We start from the raw sequence: 15,632 nt of genomic DNA, 5'->3' as shown, positions 1-15,632 counted from the left end.
CCCCAGAGGGCTGCCGGGTTCCTGCTGCCAGTCCCAGGTGAGACACGCATTCAGCCGCAGGTAGCTCCTCCCTGCGGGCCATGACCCTGGAGGCAGCGACCCAGGAGGCTGCGTTTCAGATCAATGGCGCTGACGTTAGAACTGCTAACAGCAACGGTCATCAGGAAGGAATTTTTAAAGGCATCAGAAAGGTGGTCTGGCTCCAGCACCTGGTGGTCTCTGCTGCCCCCTAGTCCCCTGCTTCGTCCCAACGTGCCTCGTGGACTCGTTAAAACCAGGTGGTCTGTGTAACATTGTCTGCGAAGTGAAAGGAGCCAAGTCTCTTGGAAGAAAGCTTAATTCCAGAGCTGGGGCAGGAAAAGTCTAAGAAGAATCTGGAATATATTTACGTGCCAGGAAGTTAACGGAGTGCTCAAAGGGTGGTGGGAACATGTCAAAAGGACACAGGAGTTGGCTTGAGGGGACTCCCATGGGCCACATCTGGGGCAATCTGAGCATCAAAATAAATAATGATAGCAGTGGATTATAATCTACTGGGTGTGTCCGTACATCCCTATTTATATAAATAACTGGGGGAAAGGGGGAAGCTCTTCTAACAGCAGAACGCCAGCCGATAAAGGCAGAAGAAATAATAAAATGAGAAAAGCACTATTTTGTAACCCTCATAGTAGTAACTGATTCAGGCAAGAGTTATTAATGAATGCTGAAACTAGGGAGCGGAAGTTTATTGAGGAATAGGGTATTTATACCGTTTCAGAGTATTTCCCAAGAAATGACCGATTGATTACAAAGAGAAAAATCGTAACTTTACAGAGAAGAAGTTGGCAGGCACCACCTCCGCTATGTGATCACAATCAACGTCACCGGTCATGAGGCAAATGACTATCGTGTGCCTCCCACGTAATGTCCCGGAAAGGACTCGATGTCTCTTCTGTGAGGTTATTGTCCAAAAATGCATAACCTGAAGCTAAGCGTGAAGAAACATCAGACAAACCCAAATGAAAGAACGTGGTACAAACTAGCCTATATCCTTCAGAAATATCAAGGTGGTAAAAAAGACAAAAAAAGACTGAGGAACTGTTCTAGATTAAAGGGGACTCAAAAGACATAGAAACTCAATGTCCTCCATGATGCTGGGTTGGAAAATGTTGTAAAGGTTATAAAAGACATTATTGGGACAATCAATGAAATTTGAATACAAAATGAGGGTTAATAAGAGAAATATATCAATGTTAAATATTCTGACTTTGTTCACCCTGACATATTGAGGGGTAGATTTGGAGAATAATGTCTGCAATTGATTCTCAGGTGGTTCAGAAGTAAATATTACACATACACATAGCATATCGAATGACAGGTGTATATATCATATCAGAGAAATAGAGTAGTTTGGTACCTGTTAGTGATGAGGTTTGAAAGCACCACTCACGAGACAGGGCGATGCGGTTCGCCGAGGACAGGGAGAACCAGAACCTTCTGGCCTCCAACCACCACTGCCGTGACCAAGCCCAGTGACCGCACCCCCCAGTTAGCTTACTTGACCCATTGACTTTTTCTCCTTGAAAAGTGCGCTTCCCTCAGCTTCTGATTGATAGATAGATAGATAGATAGATAGATAGATAGATATAGATAGATAGATAATAGTAGATGATTGACATGTGGACATGTTAAATAGATGATAGAAAGATGATAAATAAATAGATGATTGATTGATATATAGATGAGAACAAGAGAGACAGGATAAATGAACCACTTCGTATCGAACCCCAGAGGGCCCTGGACTTTGGGGTCCTGATCCCTGAGATCCACAGCAATATACTATGCCCATTAGTTGTTTATGCTGAAAAGTCTCAAAGGCCTTTAAAGATTTCCTTTTCCACAACTAAATGGGGTTTTTCTTGCTTTGAAACGGCAATACCACATTTTGCCACGTGGTGGAGCCAACGCATCACCAAAGAGGCCTTTGACGGTGCCAGTTAACCCTCATCGTCTGAATGTGACATCACCCACCATTGTTCACCACTTGTTATTTTGGTGTAAAGAATTCACCAGAAGCTTATAGTTTTGTTCAGGAAAACTTAGTGATCTTTAAAAACTCTCCAAGACTCAAAGAAACTATCTCAGCTCCACAAAAAGGGTGCTTTGCTCTCCACTGAGCCTGCCAGCCTGCTGGTACAATAAGGACTGAGCAGGAGGCTTCGCTGTGAGCTCGGGCAGCTGGGAAGAAGCCGAGACGCACTGGCTTCTAAGAGTGGGCGGGCTCTGGGAAGAGGGGGGCGCCGGGGGTCTGCAATCCTGGTCAGTTCTACTCCCAGGAAGGCGCCTGGGTGCCCCTGGCAGACCTGCAGCGGGGCTCGGGGGCCCGGTCCACCCAGACACCTGCCGCTTCCCTGTCCAGCCTGACGTGACGCACAGCCCCTGAGCCCTCAGCGACCCTCTCCCTGCCCTTGCAAGGCCTGCAGGGTCTGGACCCCCCACCTCACTCCCAGCTTCCCCTGTGGCCTCCTCAGTCCCCAACGACCATCACCCCCCCTTACCCAGCATCCCCATGAACGATCTCTCAAGAGGCCAAGGGAGTTGCCCACGTTTCCATGGTCTCGTGACTTTGTTGATGGCCTCGCAACGCCCCAGGGATGGAGATGGGGTGGGGAGGCGAGGCTGTGTGTCCATGGCCAGACTCCCTTCAGAGGCCCCGCCCTGCACCCCTCTACCCGCGCCAGCACCAGCACCCGCACCGAGGGATGGACCGGTCCAGCCGCCCAGAGTGCGGGACGGGGGAGACAGCCAGGAACGTGCCAGGGCCTGTGGCCAAGAACATTCTCACCTCCTTCCTGGCGTCCACGGCACCAGGGTCCCACCCCGGGGAGGGATCTTCTGTAGAAGGGGATGATGAGCCCCGCCCCTCCCCGCTCTAAACCCAGGCGTCTGAAACAACCCCGGCGGCGGGTGTTCGGTCCGCGCTCCTCAGAACTCGCCAGCAGGGACCGGGCAGCGTCTCCGCCACCCCACATCAGTGGCACAAACGTTGCCTGGGGCAAGCTCGGTGCCTGTGGTCCTCATGCAGTAAACCTCTGCCGAGGACCGCCAGGTGTCAGGGTCACAAGGTGAATAAGAAAGACACAGTCCACTTCGGGAACTTACAGTCCGGTGGGGGGGCTCAGACTCACAAATGCACAAGGCGCCCGGTGATAAGTGCCTGGTGATAAAAAGCCGTATAGAAAGTGCTAAGCTCATGGCTCTAACTGCTCATTATTGTGCTTTCCAAGTCATGTGCAAATGCACGACACAGAACACACATTCGAGAGCACTTACGGCCTAGCGTGACTTGCATTTTTGATCAGTCCCTAGACTTTTCGGGAGGAAAGACATTCCTCCCAGACACTCCCTGCTGAGCATGAGTCAGGACGCCCAGCCCTCCCCAGCACAACCGGGTCAGAGGCAGGTTAGGTGGGCGCCACACGGGCAGCCCCGGGCAGAGGCGGGCTCAGCCAGAGAGGCGGGGGCCCCTGCTCCCCGCTCCGAGTCTGCGGCCATCCCCTGTGGCCGCTGGACCTGCAGGTGCCACGGCCCTCGCCGGCCTCGCCTTGCCGTCTGCGGCAGGTGGTCGAGAGGAGAGGGTCCTGCCTCCCTCTCCACCCCTACGCCTGTCACTTTTGCGATCCTCGATCCTTGACCCTCGCTCTTGCCACGAAGAGCCGAAGTCTCTCCACGCCCTGAGTCAGAAGCCGTGTGGCCGCATCGCCAAGGCATGACTCAGACTCGGGCTCCTCTCCGAGGTCCCCGTGGTAATATTCCCTTATTTGGTCCCAGACAGAGTCTCCGTGTTCTCTCTCAGGACCTGCTGGCAGGGCCTGTCTCTGGGAGCCTCGGTGCCAGACAAGGAGGAGCCCGGGTGCCCCTCACTCAGACGGGGACAGCCTGGGGCAGCCTCTGGAGCCAACCGGCTCATCCTCAGAAAAGACTGATAATGCATAGGAAGGTGTTTCCGGTCTTTAAATCCTATGGGTGTTTAAGTTATAAATCATCTGGAGGATGGTCTGGGTACCATTAAGCTTCCACCAGCTGCATCCGAAAGTCCAAATTAGTATTCTAAAAAAATAAATATGTTTCGGTCCACAGAAGAGTCTCCTCTGTATAAATACCCAGAAGGGAAAAGAAAACAAACCCAGGAACAAAACAGCACCTCCCCGAGGAGGAGGAAGCGGCCGCCGGCAGAAATACCCTGGTCATTCCGCTGCGAACGCGGGCTGCGCTCACCACCGGCCCTGCGGCCGGAAGTTGGAAGCGGGGGACATGTCGAACCAGGCAGGGTTGAGGCAGAAGAAGCCCCCCCAAAAAAACCCACAAAGGTACAGGCAGAGAAAGGGGAACTGGTGACGGAAAGTGGGAAAGAACAGCCTGGGAGCCAGGAGAAACACCAGGAGAGAGAAGAGGCTAGACGGGTTTTCCAGGCGGGGGTGGGGTGGGGCGTGGGGACCCGCCTGGGCGGCCGCGGGGTCCTCCATAGGCCAGAACGAGGCCTTCACTGCATCTAGGATGGGGGAGCCGGCTGCAATGTGGCCCCAGCAGTTTGCTGTGTGCCGATGAACCAGCCAGAATGCACATTTTTGCCCCATAGTTCTGCAATCCACTTTCTCCCGTTCTGCCCCAAGACTGGCATTCCCGAATGCGGCCTGGTATTCGACTTCTGGATCCGCCACTCACCGGCCAGATGACCGCAGGCAAGTTAGTGAAACCCTCAGTGCCTCGGTTTTCTCATCTGCAAATGTGGGAAAATATAGCAAGCCGCCTCTCGTAGGGTTAGCGTGAGGATTAAATGAAGGCACATGCGCAGAGCGTTCTGGATGAAGACGGGCTCCCCGCAGGCTGCCCGGGCCAGCGCCCACAGGCAGAGGTCCCGGGCGGACGGTTCCTACGCGGTGCAGACGTCCGTCGGGCCAGCTTTGCTCTGGGTCCCCCCTGGGCTGGCTGGGACTTTCTCAGGGCCGCCCTGCCAGCCGAGGATCCTCCTGTTCCATCGTCTTTCCTCGTCTCGGTCCCCTGGAGCCAGACCCGCGCGGTGGCCTGAAGGCTCCCCTACCTCGTCTGCCCCCTCGCCCCTTTATTTTTCCCAGGAGTGACCCCCCCCCCCCATAAGTCTCTCACACTTCTAACTTTGCGTTGGCTTTTGCTCCCTGGAAGGCCTTTGGCAGACTAGGCGGAACGGAATGCTTTGGTCCAGGACTTGTCAGCGCCTTTAATGTAATAACATGCACAATAATGACTCGTTAAGAGGGGAACCTGCTAGGAAGCGTTTCCTGCATTTACTTGACTCACCATTATCATCCGCCCACACGCATTCCGTCCATTCCTCTCTCGTGAAACACGGGATCTGCTGAATAAAGTTCCTAAACACTGCGCCAGAAGTGTTATTTCTCCGTTTTAAGGGATAAGATGACTGATGGCTAGTAATTTAAAAATCTTAAAGAACCCCATAAATACAAGATATAAGTTAGTGCTGGCAAAGTGATGGTTAGGGGGCCCCTCCTGTGAAACCCCCCTCCCCGAAACGGTGCTTGGTGGGTGAGGGGCAGCAGCTGTAACACCCTGAGCTCCCCCTGACCGATGTGGGGGTCGGCAGAGGGCCCAGGAGACTGGGCTTTTTGAAGTTTTCTTTCTGGAGTTTTCCTCTCTCTCCTACTCTCGGGGGCCTCCCGTCTTTTGCAATGTCACAGCCAGGGGCTTCCAACACCTCTTCAGCACTCGGATCCCACAGGAAGCCCCTCTAGCACCCCTACCCCCCACCCCTTTCCCTCACCGGCAGGCAGGTCCCACAGGAAAGCAGAAGGCCCGGGACCCACCACCGCTCCACAGGGGAGAGCTCTCTGAAACGAAACCTTCTGTTGCGACTCTGTGGGATTCATATTCTCCGAATCACAGATCTGATCACAGACCTGAATGAGGGAGAAGAAGAAAGGACTGGCTCTTCCTCAGCCTCGTCAGCCCCAGTGACAAAGTGGCCCCATGCCATCCCCTTCGCCCCGCTAAGCAGGGCGGAGAGATGGCAGAACCGTGGGCCGCGGGGTCGGGGCCCGGGAGCTGCCTCTCTCAGCAGCCTCTTTGCTGGGCTTCCATCTTCTCGTCTAAAAATGGGGAAATAGTTGACCAATGATGAAGACTCAGTGCCCAGCGCATGGGGGCGCGCAGTTCAAAGGGCGGCTTCAGATGGCACGTCCAGAAACTGAAGACCATGCCCCTGACGCCTCGCAGCACCCAGGGCCATGGCGGGGGCGCGGCCTGGATGAGTGATTTCTCCTCTTTTCATCTGGAGAAAATTAGCTGAAGAACAGAGATTGCCTTGCTGTGGTCCTCTGAGACATACATATTCTCTCTCTCTCTCTCTCTCTCTCTCTCTCTCTCTCTCTCTCTCTCTCTCTCTCTCTCTCTCTATCTCTCTCTCTCCTGATGGCTCCCAGGGCTGTGGCCCATGCTCAGGCAGCTCTGGATACTCCCAGCTGCTCCTGACTCACCCACGCCCTCAGGGCTGAGGACTCACTCCAGGAAGCTTCCCCAGGGTGAGGGGCGGGGCCGAGTGTGTGACTGACCGTCTGCGCCCCTGGGCTCCTGCAAAAGGTATTGTGTGATCGGAGAAAGATGAGAGATTTGTTGCCACACCCTGTGACTCTGCATTGTGTGAGAGGCTTTGAGAGTATAAAGAACATGTTTATTCAGGTTTAAAGACTGGACCTTGGCCAGTGGCGGGGCAGTGGTCATCATGTGCATCTGCAGATACGTCTGAGTCGCTCAGGACAGCTACAGGCTCTTGTGAGTGGGATCCAGTGCACGGAGGCCCTCAAGGCTGACGAACCAGCAGCAGCCAGGGCTACAGGGAAGACAGGGTTCCTGGCTGGGGAGGAGCAGTCTCCTGGGAGCTGGGAGGCTCTTCTGCCCCAGAGCTGCAGGGAGTTCCCCGTCTGACTGTGCGGTCAGGGCTGGTCTGCCCAGTCGTCCGCTGCTTAGAGGATTCCGTGGAAAAGTCGGGGTGTTCCCAGGTGCTCTGCCACTGTGGTGGCTGAAATAAAAATGACTCTTACTGGAAATTACTGTTTGACTATCGCTATGGGAACATAGGCCTTTGATTATAGGAACATAACATTCTAAACAAGCTTTCTGCTTCTGTACCCCCGCTTACGCACCTGACCTGTGAGTTGACAGGTAGCGTGAATAGAAGAAAGATAGCCCTTTGTGTTCAGACAGCATGAAGAATGGAGTTTAGGGCTTAAAAACCCTGTACCTCTACATTTCGGGGCTGCTTAATTTGGGGTCCGCGTACCCCTGGCAGACCCAGCTGGCTGAATAAAGAGCGTGTTTCCTATAACTCACTGAGTTCCGGTGGTCCGTGTGTCTTTCGGGGGCTGGCAGCTACAACACCACCCTGGGCCAGTCTACAAGTTTTCTCCCAAGAGCCCAGGCCCAGAGCCCAACGGAAATCTGGGTGGGCCCCAAAAGTAATCAAACAGTTAAACAAATCAGCAGAGCCTAGGAAGAAGGGCTGTCTCTTTCCTCCGTTTTCGATTGTGGAGGTTTCATAAAACCCTTTGCACCAGGAACCTTCCGGTTAGAAGCGAATACCTGTGTCGCCCCTGTCATCTAAGGGGACAGAAAGCAGAGCCTGGTGGCGGCCAGTGGTACTTGCCCATCAAGCAGGGCCCCCAGATGGCAAACCGGAGATGGAAGATGGCAAATAAAAGCACAGCCAGACTACGATTAGGGAAGAATTTAATTAGAAAGGCTTTAATTAGAAAGATAGTCCATTGCAATAGAGAGGACTCTCCAGTCTGTTGGCACAAGAAACGCCGAAACCTATAGAGAATTTTTATTAGAGTTTATTTGAGCCAAAACGGATGACATGTGCCGGGGAGCAAGATGTCAAATTCTCTGAAGAATAAAAGTTGTGCAGCTTCTTTTGTGCATTTGAAATTAAGGAGGAAATATAAGGAAGATGGGAGAAAGCAAGGCCCAGGCAGGGATTGGATTACAAGACTGTGTGCTTTCTTAAGAGTGGCTATGCCTTTCAGGGATATTACTTCTGACATCTCAAAGGTGCATTAGCCTAGATGCACAAGAACAATGGGCAAAGCTTGGTTTAAAACCTTTCACTAAAGAAGCTATGCCTGGGTCAAGACTACCCACCACGATCTGCCCAGTTAGGAAATGATGATTTATGATAGCCCCCTTTTTCATCTGGAAGTCTCAGAAACCTTCAAGTGCCTCGAAATCAAACAGAAAAGGAGTTTTCTTTTATGAGGTCAGCATCAAGTGCCCCTATGGCCTCCACTTACGCAATAAAAATGCCTCTATTTTCTTCAGATACTTCTCATTCACTTCATTTATTTCTCCATCATCCAGTAAGAGACTATGATGTGTGCGTGGCATAAAAAGGCCCGTCCACCAAGCGTCTGCACTCGGCAGAGCATACGGATGTCGCATTATAAAGCTGTACACCTGAAGTTTACGTTGTTAACCCACGGCACCCTGATAAGTTTAATTTAAAAATACTGTGTGAAAAAGGTAAAATAATGACTCTCAAACAAATATAAAATGAACGTATGTCAAACATTTTATTTAACTCATTCATGGATGATGAAACCAGTAGGTGTTTTTTGTTTGTTTGTTTGTTTTTTAAATAGTTCAAAGAAGAATCTAAAAGACGGCAATTTAGGAATGCAGAATAGAAATTTTCTAAGAGTTGCAAAACCAAAGGAGGCTGTTTGGTTGCACTTCCCTCAGAGAAAATCCGTTCGTGTGTGTGCGTGTGTGTGTGTGTGTGTGTGGACAAGAGTTATTTGCATTACTCTCAATTTTCTACAACTGACAGAGCTGTAGACCAGCTTGAAGACTATGAAAGGCACAGACCTCTACAGACCTGATTCCCTGAAAGCCACCACCACCCAGCATGCCATAAGACAGCCATGATTTTTTTTTTTTTAAATTCCAAAGACAAGTTTTTCCTGACAGGTAGGTCATTGTTTTGCAGGAAAATCCCAAATATGCATATCTCAAACAATCCTTCAAGATCAACTTAAATGCTATTTTCTCCACAGAACATTATCTAGTATTCTTTCCTCAGGCTAAAAGATAATTGTCCGAAAAGGTAAAATCGTGACTCTCATATGGATATAAAATAAATACACTTTCAAGATTTCATTTAACTCATTAATTAAATCATACGACTAAGTAGAAGGAGAAATCGAAGGAACACGTATTTATTTATATGAAGTAAAGAAAATTGAAATGAAGGTGCGAATGGACTCGCTTGGACTCACATGGACTCCATTGGACAGAATTAATGTGCATGTTTATAGAAAGCTTCTTTTGCCTTGCTGCAGTTATCTGCAACCTAGGGTTGTAAAATAACTCAAAGACAATGAAAGGTTGTGATCAGATAACCCGGAAGAAGGTGCTGTAAAGGGCGTTATTGACTCTTTGGACCAGATAGTCCTTTTTTAAGATTATTATTAAGACGTTTAGCAGCGTCCCTGGCTTCTACCCAATAGAAGCCAGTAGCACTGCATTGACCTAAACAGCGCGTACTTTTCCACTGAAATGCAAATTATTCTGCGTTAGTTTGGGAAGGAGAAAAGGGGGCCACCCCTTGGCACACACCCATTTCTCCGTGTGTGAGCTGAGACCCTCATGCTATCTGCCACCAAAGTGGTCACAGTGGCCTCGACCACGGGCATTATTCTAAATACTCTACCAGTGTTGACTCGCTCCTCCCAGTCAAATGTGAGTTTCAGATAAACAATTGGTTTTTCAGTATCAGCACGCCCCCATGCAATATTTGGAACAAACTTATTGAAGGGGTTCAGAACAGGCCTCCCCAAGATGTGCCATTTTGGCACATGGATTATTCTGAGCTGAAGGCAATAGAGACTCTGCTGGCTCGTCAGAAACTTTCCCCATTCCCTTAAAGAATTTAAATGAGGGGCCTTGCCCACAACAGGAGTTATTACCAGAAATAGCTTTCTATGACCCATCCATAGTGGGGGGCAAACATCTAATTACTGAATGTCTGCTCTTCTGTGGTCCTGAAGATGACCTTCCCCTGTCTGAAGCCCAGATGCCTGACCTCATCCTTGCTTAGAATGTCACATATACCTGACTTTACCTCTGTGGTCCTGAGGATGACCTTCCCCTGTCTGAAGCCCAGACGCCTGACCTCATCTTAGCTTAGAATGTCACATACACCTGATTTTACCGTTGTGGCTCAAGTATGTGGGGTTCCCACATGTATGTATGTAATTAACTTGGCTATTTTCTTAATATATCTCATGTCTATTTAATTATTAGGCCAGTGGAAGAACCTAGAAGGGTAGAAAGTTTCTTCTTCTCCTAGACTTACTCTAAAAAAATGATTGGTGTTTATTTGAAATTCAGATTGCACTGGAAGGATGTTATTTTTTATTTGCCGAATCTGTCACCCTCTTCGTGATCCAACAGCTAGCTGCCAGGCAGCGGCGTGGCGTCCTGATTATAACAGGCCTCGGTGACTTCGAATCCTTGTTCTGCCCCTGACTAGTCGGGCGGCACTGAGTAATGTCATTGGACCTCTCTGGTCCTCGGCTTTCGCATCTGTAGAATGGGACGACAGCAGGACAACCTTCTCACAGAGTTGCTTGGTAGTGGGGGGGGGGGATCGGTAAATGAGATCGCGTCTGCAGAGCCCCGAGGACACAAAGTAGGGGCGCAGCTGATGGCAGCTAATTTCGTCTCCTCGACCTCTCTCCCTGCCGTACTTCCCGACTCCCGGGGCATTTCCTGGAGAGTCACGACCGCCCCTGCCTCGGGCTTTGCTCGGCGCCCATCGTCAGGAGGTGGGGTTTGGGGTGCGTGGCGGCGCGCAGCGGGCTGCGCCACCCGCGGCCGCCCGCAGGGGGCAGCACCGGCGCGGGCCCCGCGGCGGGCGCGGAGCAGGCCACACCCCGCCGCGCGCGGGGCGCTCCCCGGCCGGTGAATCATCGCGGGCGGCGGAGCCCGCAGTCCGGCTGCCGAGCGCCCGGCCCCGCTCGCCCCTGCCGCGCAGCCCCGGACCCTGCGCCCCGATCGCCGGGCCCGCGCCATGGCGGGCATCGCGGCCAAGCTGGCCCGGGACCGCGCGGCGGCCGAGGGGCTGGGCTCGCACGAGAGGGCGGTCAAGTACCTGAACCAGGACTACGCGGAGCTGCGGGACCAGTGCCTGGAGGCCGGGGCGCTCTTCCAGGACCCGTCCTTCCCCGCCCTCCCGTCCTCCCTGGGCTTCAAGGACTTGGGACCCCACTCCAGCAAGACGCAGGGCATCGCGTGGAAGCGGCCCACGGTAGGCGGCGCGGGCGGGGCGCGGGGCGCGGGGCGCGGGGCGCGGGGCGCGGGGCGCGGGGCGCGGGCGGGGACGGCCCCGGGGGGCGCGGGGCTGGACGCTGCCCTCAAGCCCATGAGCAGGCCCACCGGGGAGCCTCCTAACGGACTTCACAGTAACGGGGGTGGGAGAGGGGGGACATAGGGGGACCTGGGGACAGCGTGTACTGGACTCCATCGCGGAGATGGGGGGGGTCCCCGGGAAAGGAGGGTGGGAGGCGACATCTGGCCAGTCAAAGCCAAGTCTCTCGGCTTCAGGGAAGGGAAAGCCCGCAGCCTGGTCGTTTGTGACTCAGGATTGTCTCATGCAGTCGTGGTTAGATGAAGCCAGCGAGAGTTTTATCGTGTGTTGTAACGTATGGAAGCCGAGAAGACCTTCCCGTACCATTCACGCTGGCGGTAGGACGGGGGAGACGCGGCGAAGGGCCAGGTCCTTGTCACCCCGCTGCCCCGGAATCCTCCCGGGGACCTCAGGGGCCCCTCCAGGGTCACGGTGCCCTCCTCGTCCTGGCAGGCCTTGGGACAGCTTGCGCCCTCATCTAGCTGTCCATGGGGTCCCATGGAACCCCTGCGGCTCCACCTCCTGTGGGAGACTTCACGGTCACACCCCCCACCCCGAAACCTAAAACTCCGCTCCGGGAACATCCATCCTCTGCATTCCTGCCAGGACAGTAAACATTGCTGTCCTGCTTCCGCTCCTCCGAGCGTCCCAGGCCACCCTCTCTGTTACCCCAAAGCCAGCCATGGGCAGCAGGTGCCACGGGCCAGAGCCTGAGCACCTGAGTTCACGTCTGGCTAACCTGCTCAGGACCCTGGCTGAGCCATCCCACTCTGCGCCTCCATTTCTCCACCTAAAAGAAGAGGCGATGCCTAAATGTCCCCCTCTTCCCTGGTTCAGGGGCCCAGCCACCTCTCAGCGCCTCGAGGGCACCGGTTCTTTCCTGGCTTCTCGCCTGCCAGGGATGCTCTTTCCCGTTTTTCTTGAATCTGGCTCATTTTCCACTCTTTGGGATTTAGTCAAATGTTCCCTCCACAAAGTCATCTTTCCTGACGGCTCTTCGCAGCCCCTCCCACTTACCATTCTTTATCGCCGAACTCTGCTAATCTCCTTCATGGATTTTTATAACTTATAAATATAATTACGTGTATTTGTCCTTCTGAACTCCAGGGACCATATGTGTATTATTTGCCAGTGTAAACTCAGTGCCTGGCACTGTTAGCACCTTTTAAGTTTGCATTCATACATTCATCCATTCAACAATATTTTTCGAGTGCCTATTATATGCCAGGCACCGTCTTAAATGCTTGGGATACATCTATGAACAAAAAAATAGTAACGGTTTATGGAATGAATGAATGAATGAATGCAAGACTGTAATGAGCCTCAAGTGAAATTATGGATGTGAAAGTGATAAGCAACAAATGTATTCACCTTACATTTGCATAAGCACTTTACAGTTTATGAAGTGAGTCTACACCCTCATTTACTTGTCCTTTCATTCATTCAATAAGCATTTATTGAGCACTTACTGTATGCCGGACACAGCACATATAGGTCCCGCCTTTAAACTATTCATACCTATAGCTGTGTATAAGCTATGTGCTCTGCCTCCTCACGAGGCATGTAGTTTAGGGGCTGGAGAAGAGAGACAGACGGGTCACCCCACAGCCAGAAACGCCCGTGGGACTAATAGGTCGGGAAAGAGAGAGGGAGCCACGTGGGGCGGGCCGTGCACCGCCCGACCGAGGGGTGTGGCGTTTATGTCCCATTCGGCAGGTGAAGAAACTGAGACTTGGAAAGCTGAACTATTTGCTCGAGCAGGTGTCGGGGGCAGGGCCAGGACTGCACGCAGCCTGAGGGCAGTTAGAGCCCACGGCCCACCCTGTGCCCTCTGCCTCTGTCCTGGCCTCTCAAACACCGCTGTGGTCGGGGCAGGCCGGGCAGAGGAAGATGCGTCCGATGGGACTTGAACAGAGCGATTGCAGTGGGTTAGAATTTCAGCGGGGTAGAAGCCAGATTGCTGTAGACTCCAGAGCAAGGAACCAGAAGTGAAGGCTGTGGTCAGCTCGGTTCGGGGTGGCGGCGGGGGGGCGGGGGGGGGGCGGGCGCTGTGGCATGACAAGGAGCCAACGGGGGAGGTGGAGTGGGACCCGGTTGTTTCAGAAGAGAACGTGTCGTATGTTGAGTCAGGGGAGGGGAAGGGAATGGAGACAGAGGCAGGGAGGAGACAGCGGGACGGGGTCCCTGAGGGAGTGGGCAGGGGAGCGGGCCCGCCTTGGCTCTGGAGGGACCGCGCCGACCCTGGCGACAGAGGGCTCCAGGGGTGGTGAGGGCGCTGAAGGGGAAATGGCCAAAGTCGCTGGTGCAGGGGAACAGTGAGCAGAAAGCCAGCACGATCCAAAGATGCCGCCAGTCAAGGCCAAGCAAGGACAAGCGTGCTTACTCCCCATTTTGTCCTGAGATAATCAAGCCGCTGAGAAGTTTAGGACTTGCTTATATCAGCTGGCCGACCCCAGCCTCAGACCTGCATGTCCTGCCTCCACGCTCAGTGATTATCATCATCAACTTCTTCTTCATTAATAATAATGATTAAATAATAAGTAACTTTTATAGCGTGTTTACCAAGGCGCGTTTGCATAATTATCTTGTTTAACCCTCATAACTACCCTGCGCAGTAGGTACACTTGTCATCACCATCTCCACTTTACAGACGAGGGAACCGAGGCTTAAAAATAAGTAACTTGCAAGGTCACAGAACCCATATCATAAGTGGCTGAGCCAAGACTCAAACCCAGGTCGCCTGGACCCTAAGCCCAAGTCCTCAGCGCCTTTCCTTGGAGTGCTACAGCCGTGTTTAATTCCACACCCTACCGCTGTGAGCACACTTCAGCTGTCTGAAACATCCCTACTCTGAACTTTGCCTCCTTTGGAGAGGCTGCCAAAGATGTTGGAGAGTTTCTGAAACATAATGGAAAAAACCTCCTGGGATAAGCACTTGGCACACCGAGGCTTATCAGCGTAGTTCTTGGGCTCCCAGCACCAAGCCTGGTCCCTTCCGTCAGCCGCATTAGTGCTTGGCTGGCAGGCCTCAAGGAAAAGCTGACTCCACTGTCTCTTTGTCCTCGTCACCTCCCCCCGAACAGACTGGCCTGGGCAGGGAAGGGACAATGCAGAGGCAGGAGAGGAATGTGCTCTGCTGCGGGCCCTGGTTCCAGAAGAGCTTCCCTGACCTAAGCCGGGTGACAGGGCCACGCCCACGTCTCACCCGGGAAGCACTTCTGCTGGACAGAGAGAGGGCCACACGGAGGGTGTGGGTGGGGCACCTGCAAGGTTGCCCAGGCCCGGAGAAGCCCAGACCCAGACCGAAGCCCCGACTTCCTCTGTGGCTTTGGGTGGGGCTCCGCAGAGTCAGAAGCGCACCCCGGGAGGGCCGCTTCCCGGAGGGGCCAGAATCGTTCGAGGTCGACGCCCATCGGGCTCCTTGTGGCAAGATCCTGGGGTCTGAACGCTGTAGAGCCTTGTTAATGATCAGTCAGAGGCTGCGAGTGAGCGGAAATGGCACACGCTTTACACCGGGAAGTTCACACGCCCCAGCGCTTTCTCCAGCTTACGACCGGGGTCACCTTGGACACGGTGCTTTATCGACTTAGCCTGCGTCCTCACCTGTAACCCGGGGACAATACCCATCCTGTATTCTGAGAGGGCCCCACGAGAGAAAGCACCACGCATACAGCCGGTCACAGTCGAGAGATGCTCCAAGTGTCACGGCCCGCGGATGACCGCAGAAGGCCGATGTGTTCCCCAGCCCTCAAGTAGTGTGCGTGTGGTCGGGGGGCTGAGCGATGCCCGTCTGCTCCACCAGACGGTGCACGGCGAACTGCTAAGTTGCAGCAAACAAATACTCCGGGTCTCAGGATCAAAGGGATGAGGCCTGGGCTGTGAAGGAGGGCTTCAAGGAGGAGGTGGCAATGAGTCTCGAAATGTGGTAAGATGAGGAAAAGGAGAGAACAGGGTGGGAAAGGGAAGAATTCCGTGCAGGCCAAACGGCCAACGTGCAGAAGCTGAGGAGAGGGTTAGGACGGCAGGTAGGGCAGCCTTAGCGTGTAGACAGGCTTGACACCGGGCAGAGGAGGCCGGACTCGATGCCGCTGTTGCCCTAGGGAGAGGCGTGATAACGCAGGCTCTAGGCATTCTGGAGCGTGGGGCAAAGACTCCCTTTCTCACCCAGGCCTGTCCTCCCCATCCGTCGGGACCC

General features: G+C 53.4%; 2 protein-coding genes across 12 annotated transcripts in view; one reads left to right on the top strand and one right to left on the bottom strand.

Moving 5' to 3' along the window:
• The window catches only part of LOC107498985 (calpain-8), a 41,965-nt gene extending 35,549 nt beyond the window's left edge, over window positions 1-6,416 (bottom strand). For 5 of the 11 annotated variants that reach the window (XR_004955403.1, XR_004955404.1, XM_036235421.1 and 2 more), the window contains exon 1: window positions 2,538-4,848. Coding sequence is in view for 4 of the 11 variants with exons in the window: in XM_036235421.1 (XP_036091314.1) it covers window positions 2,538-3,011 (474 nt within the window). In the remaining 7 variants the exon portion in view is untranslated. Of the gene's footprint in view, window positions 1-2,537; window positions 4,849-5,316 lie in introns of those variants that run through there. The other 6 variants (XM_036235424.1, XM_036235425.1, XM_036235429.1 and 3 more) reach the window with 5 other exon arrangements.
• A 4,522-nt stretch (window positions 6,417-10,938) lies between these two features.
• The window catches only part of CAPN2 (calpain 2), a 40,358-nt gene continuing 35,664 nt past the window's right edge, over window positions 10,939-15,632 (top strand). Inside the window, exon 1 of the mRNA XM_016122684.2 lies at window positions 10,939-11,338. Coding sequence (XP_015978170.2) covers window positions 11,102-11,338 — 237 coding nt within the window. The 5' untranslated portion in view covers window positions 10,939-11,101. The remainder of the gene's footprint in view (window positions 11,339-15,632) is intronic.

This window comes from Rousettus aegyptiacus, unplaced genomic scaffold (assembly GCF_014176215.1).
Source record: "Rousettus aegyptiacus isolate mRouAeg1 unplaced genomic scaffold, mRouAeg1.p scaffold_m13_p_18, whole genome shotgun sequence".
In the NCBI taxonomy this organism is placed as follows: domain Eukaryota; kingdom Metazoa; phylum Chordata; class Mammalia; order Chiroptera; family Pteropodidae; genus Rousettus; species Rousettus aegyptiacus.
Note: the sequence above shows the minus strand (reverse complement) of the source record. Positions and strands in the feature narration are given on the sequence as shown.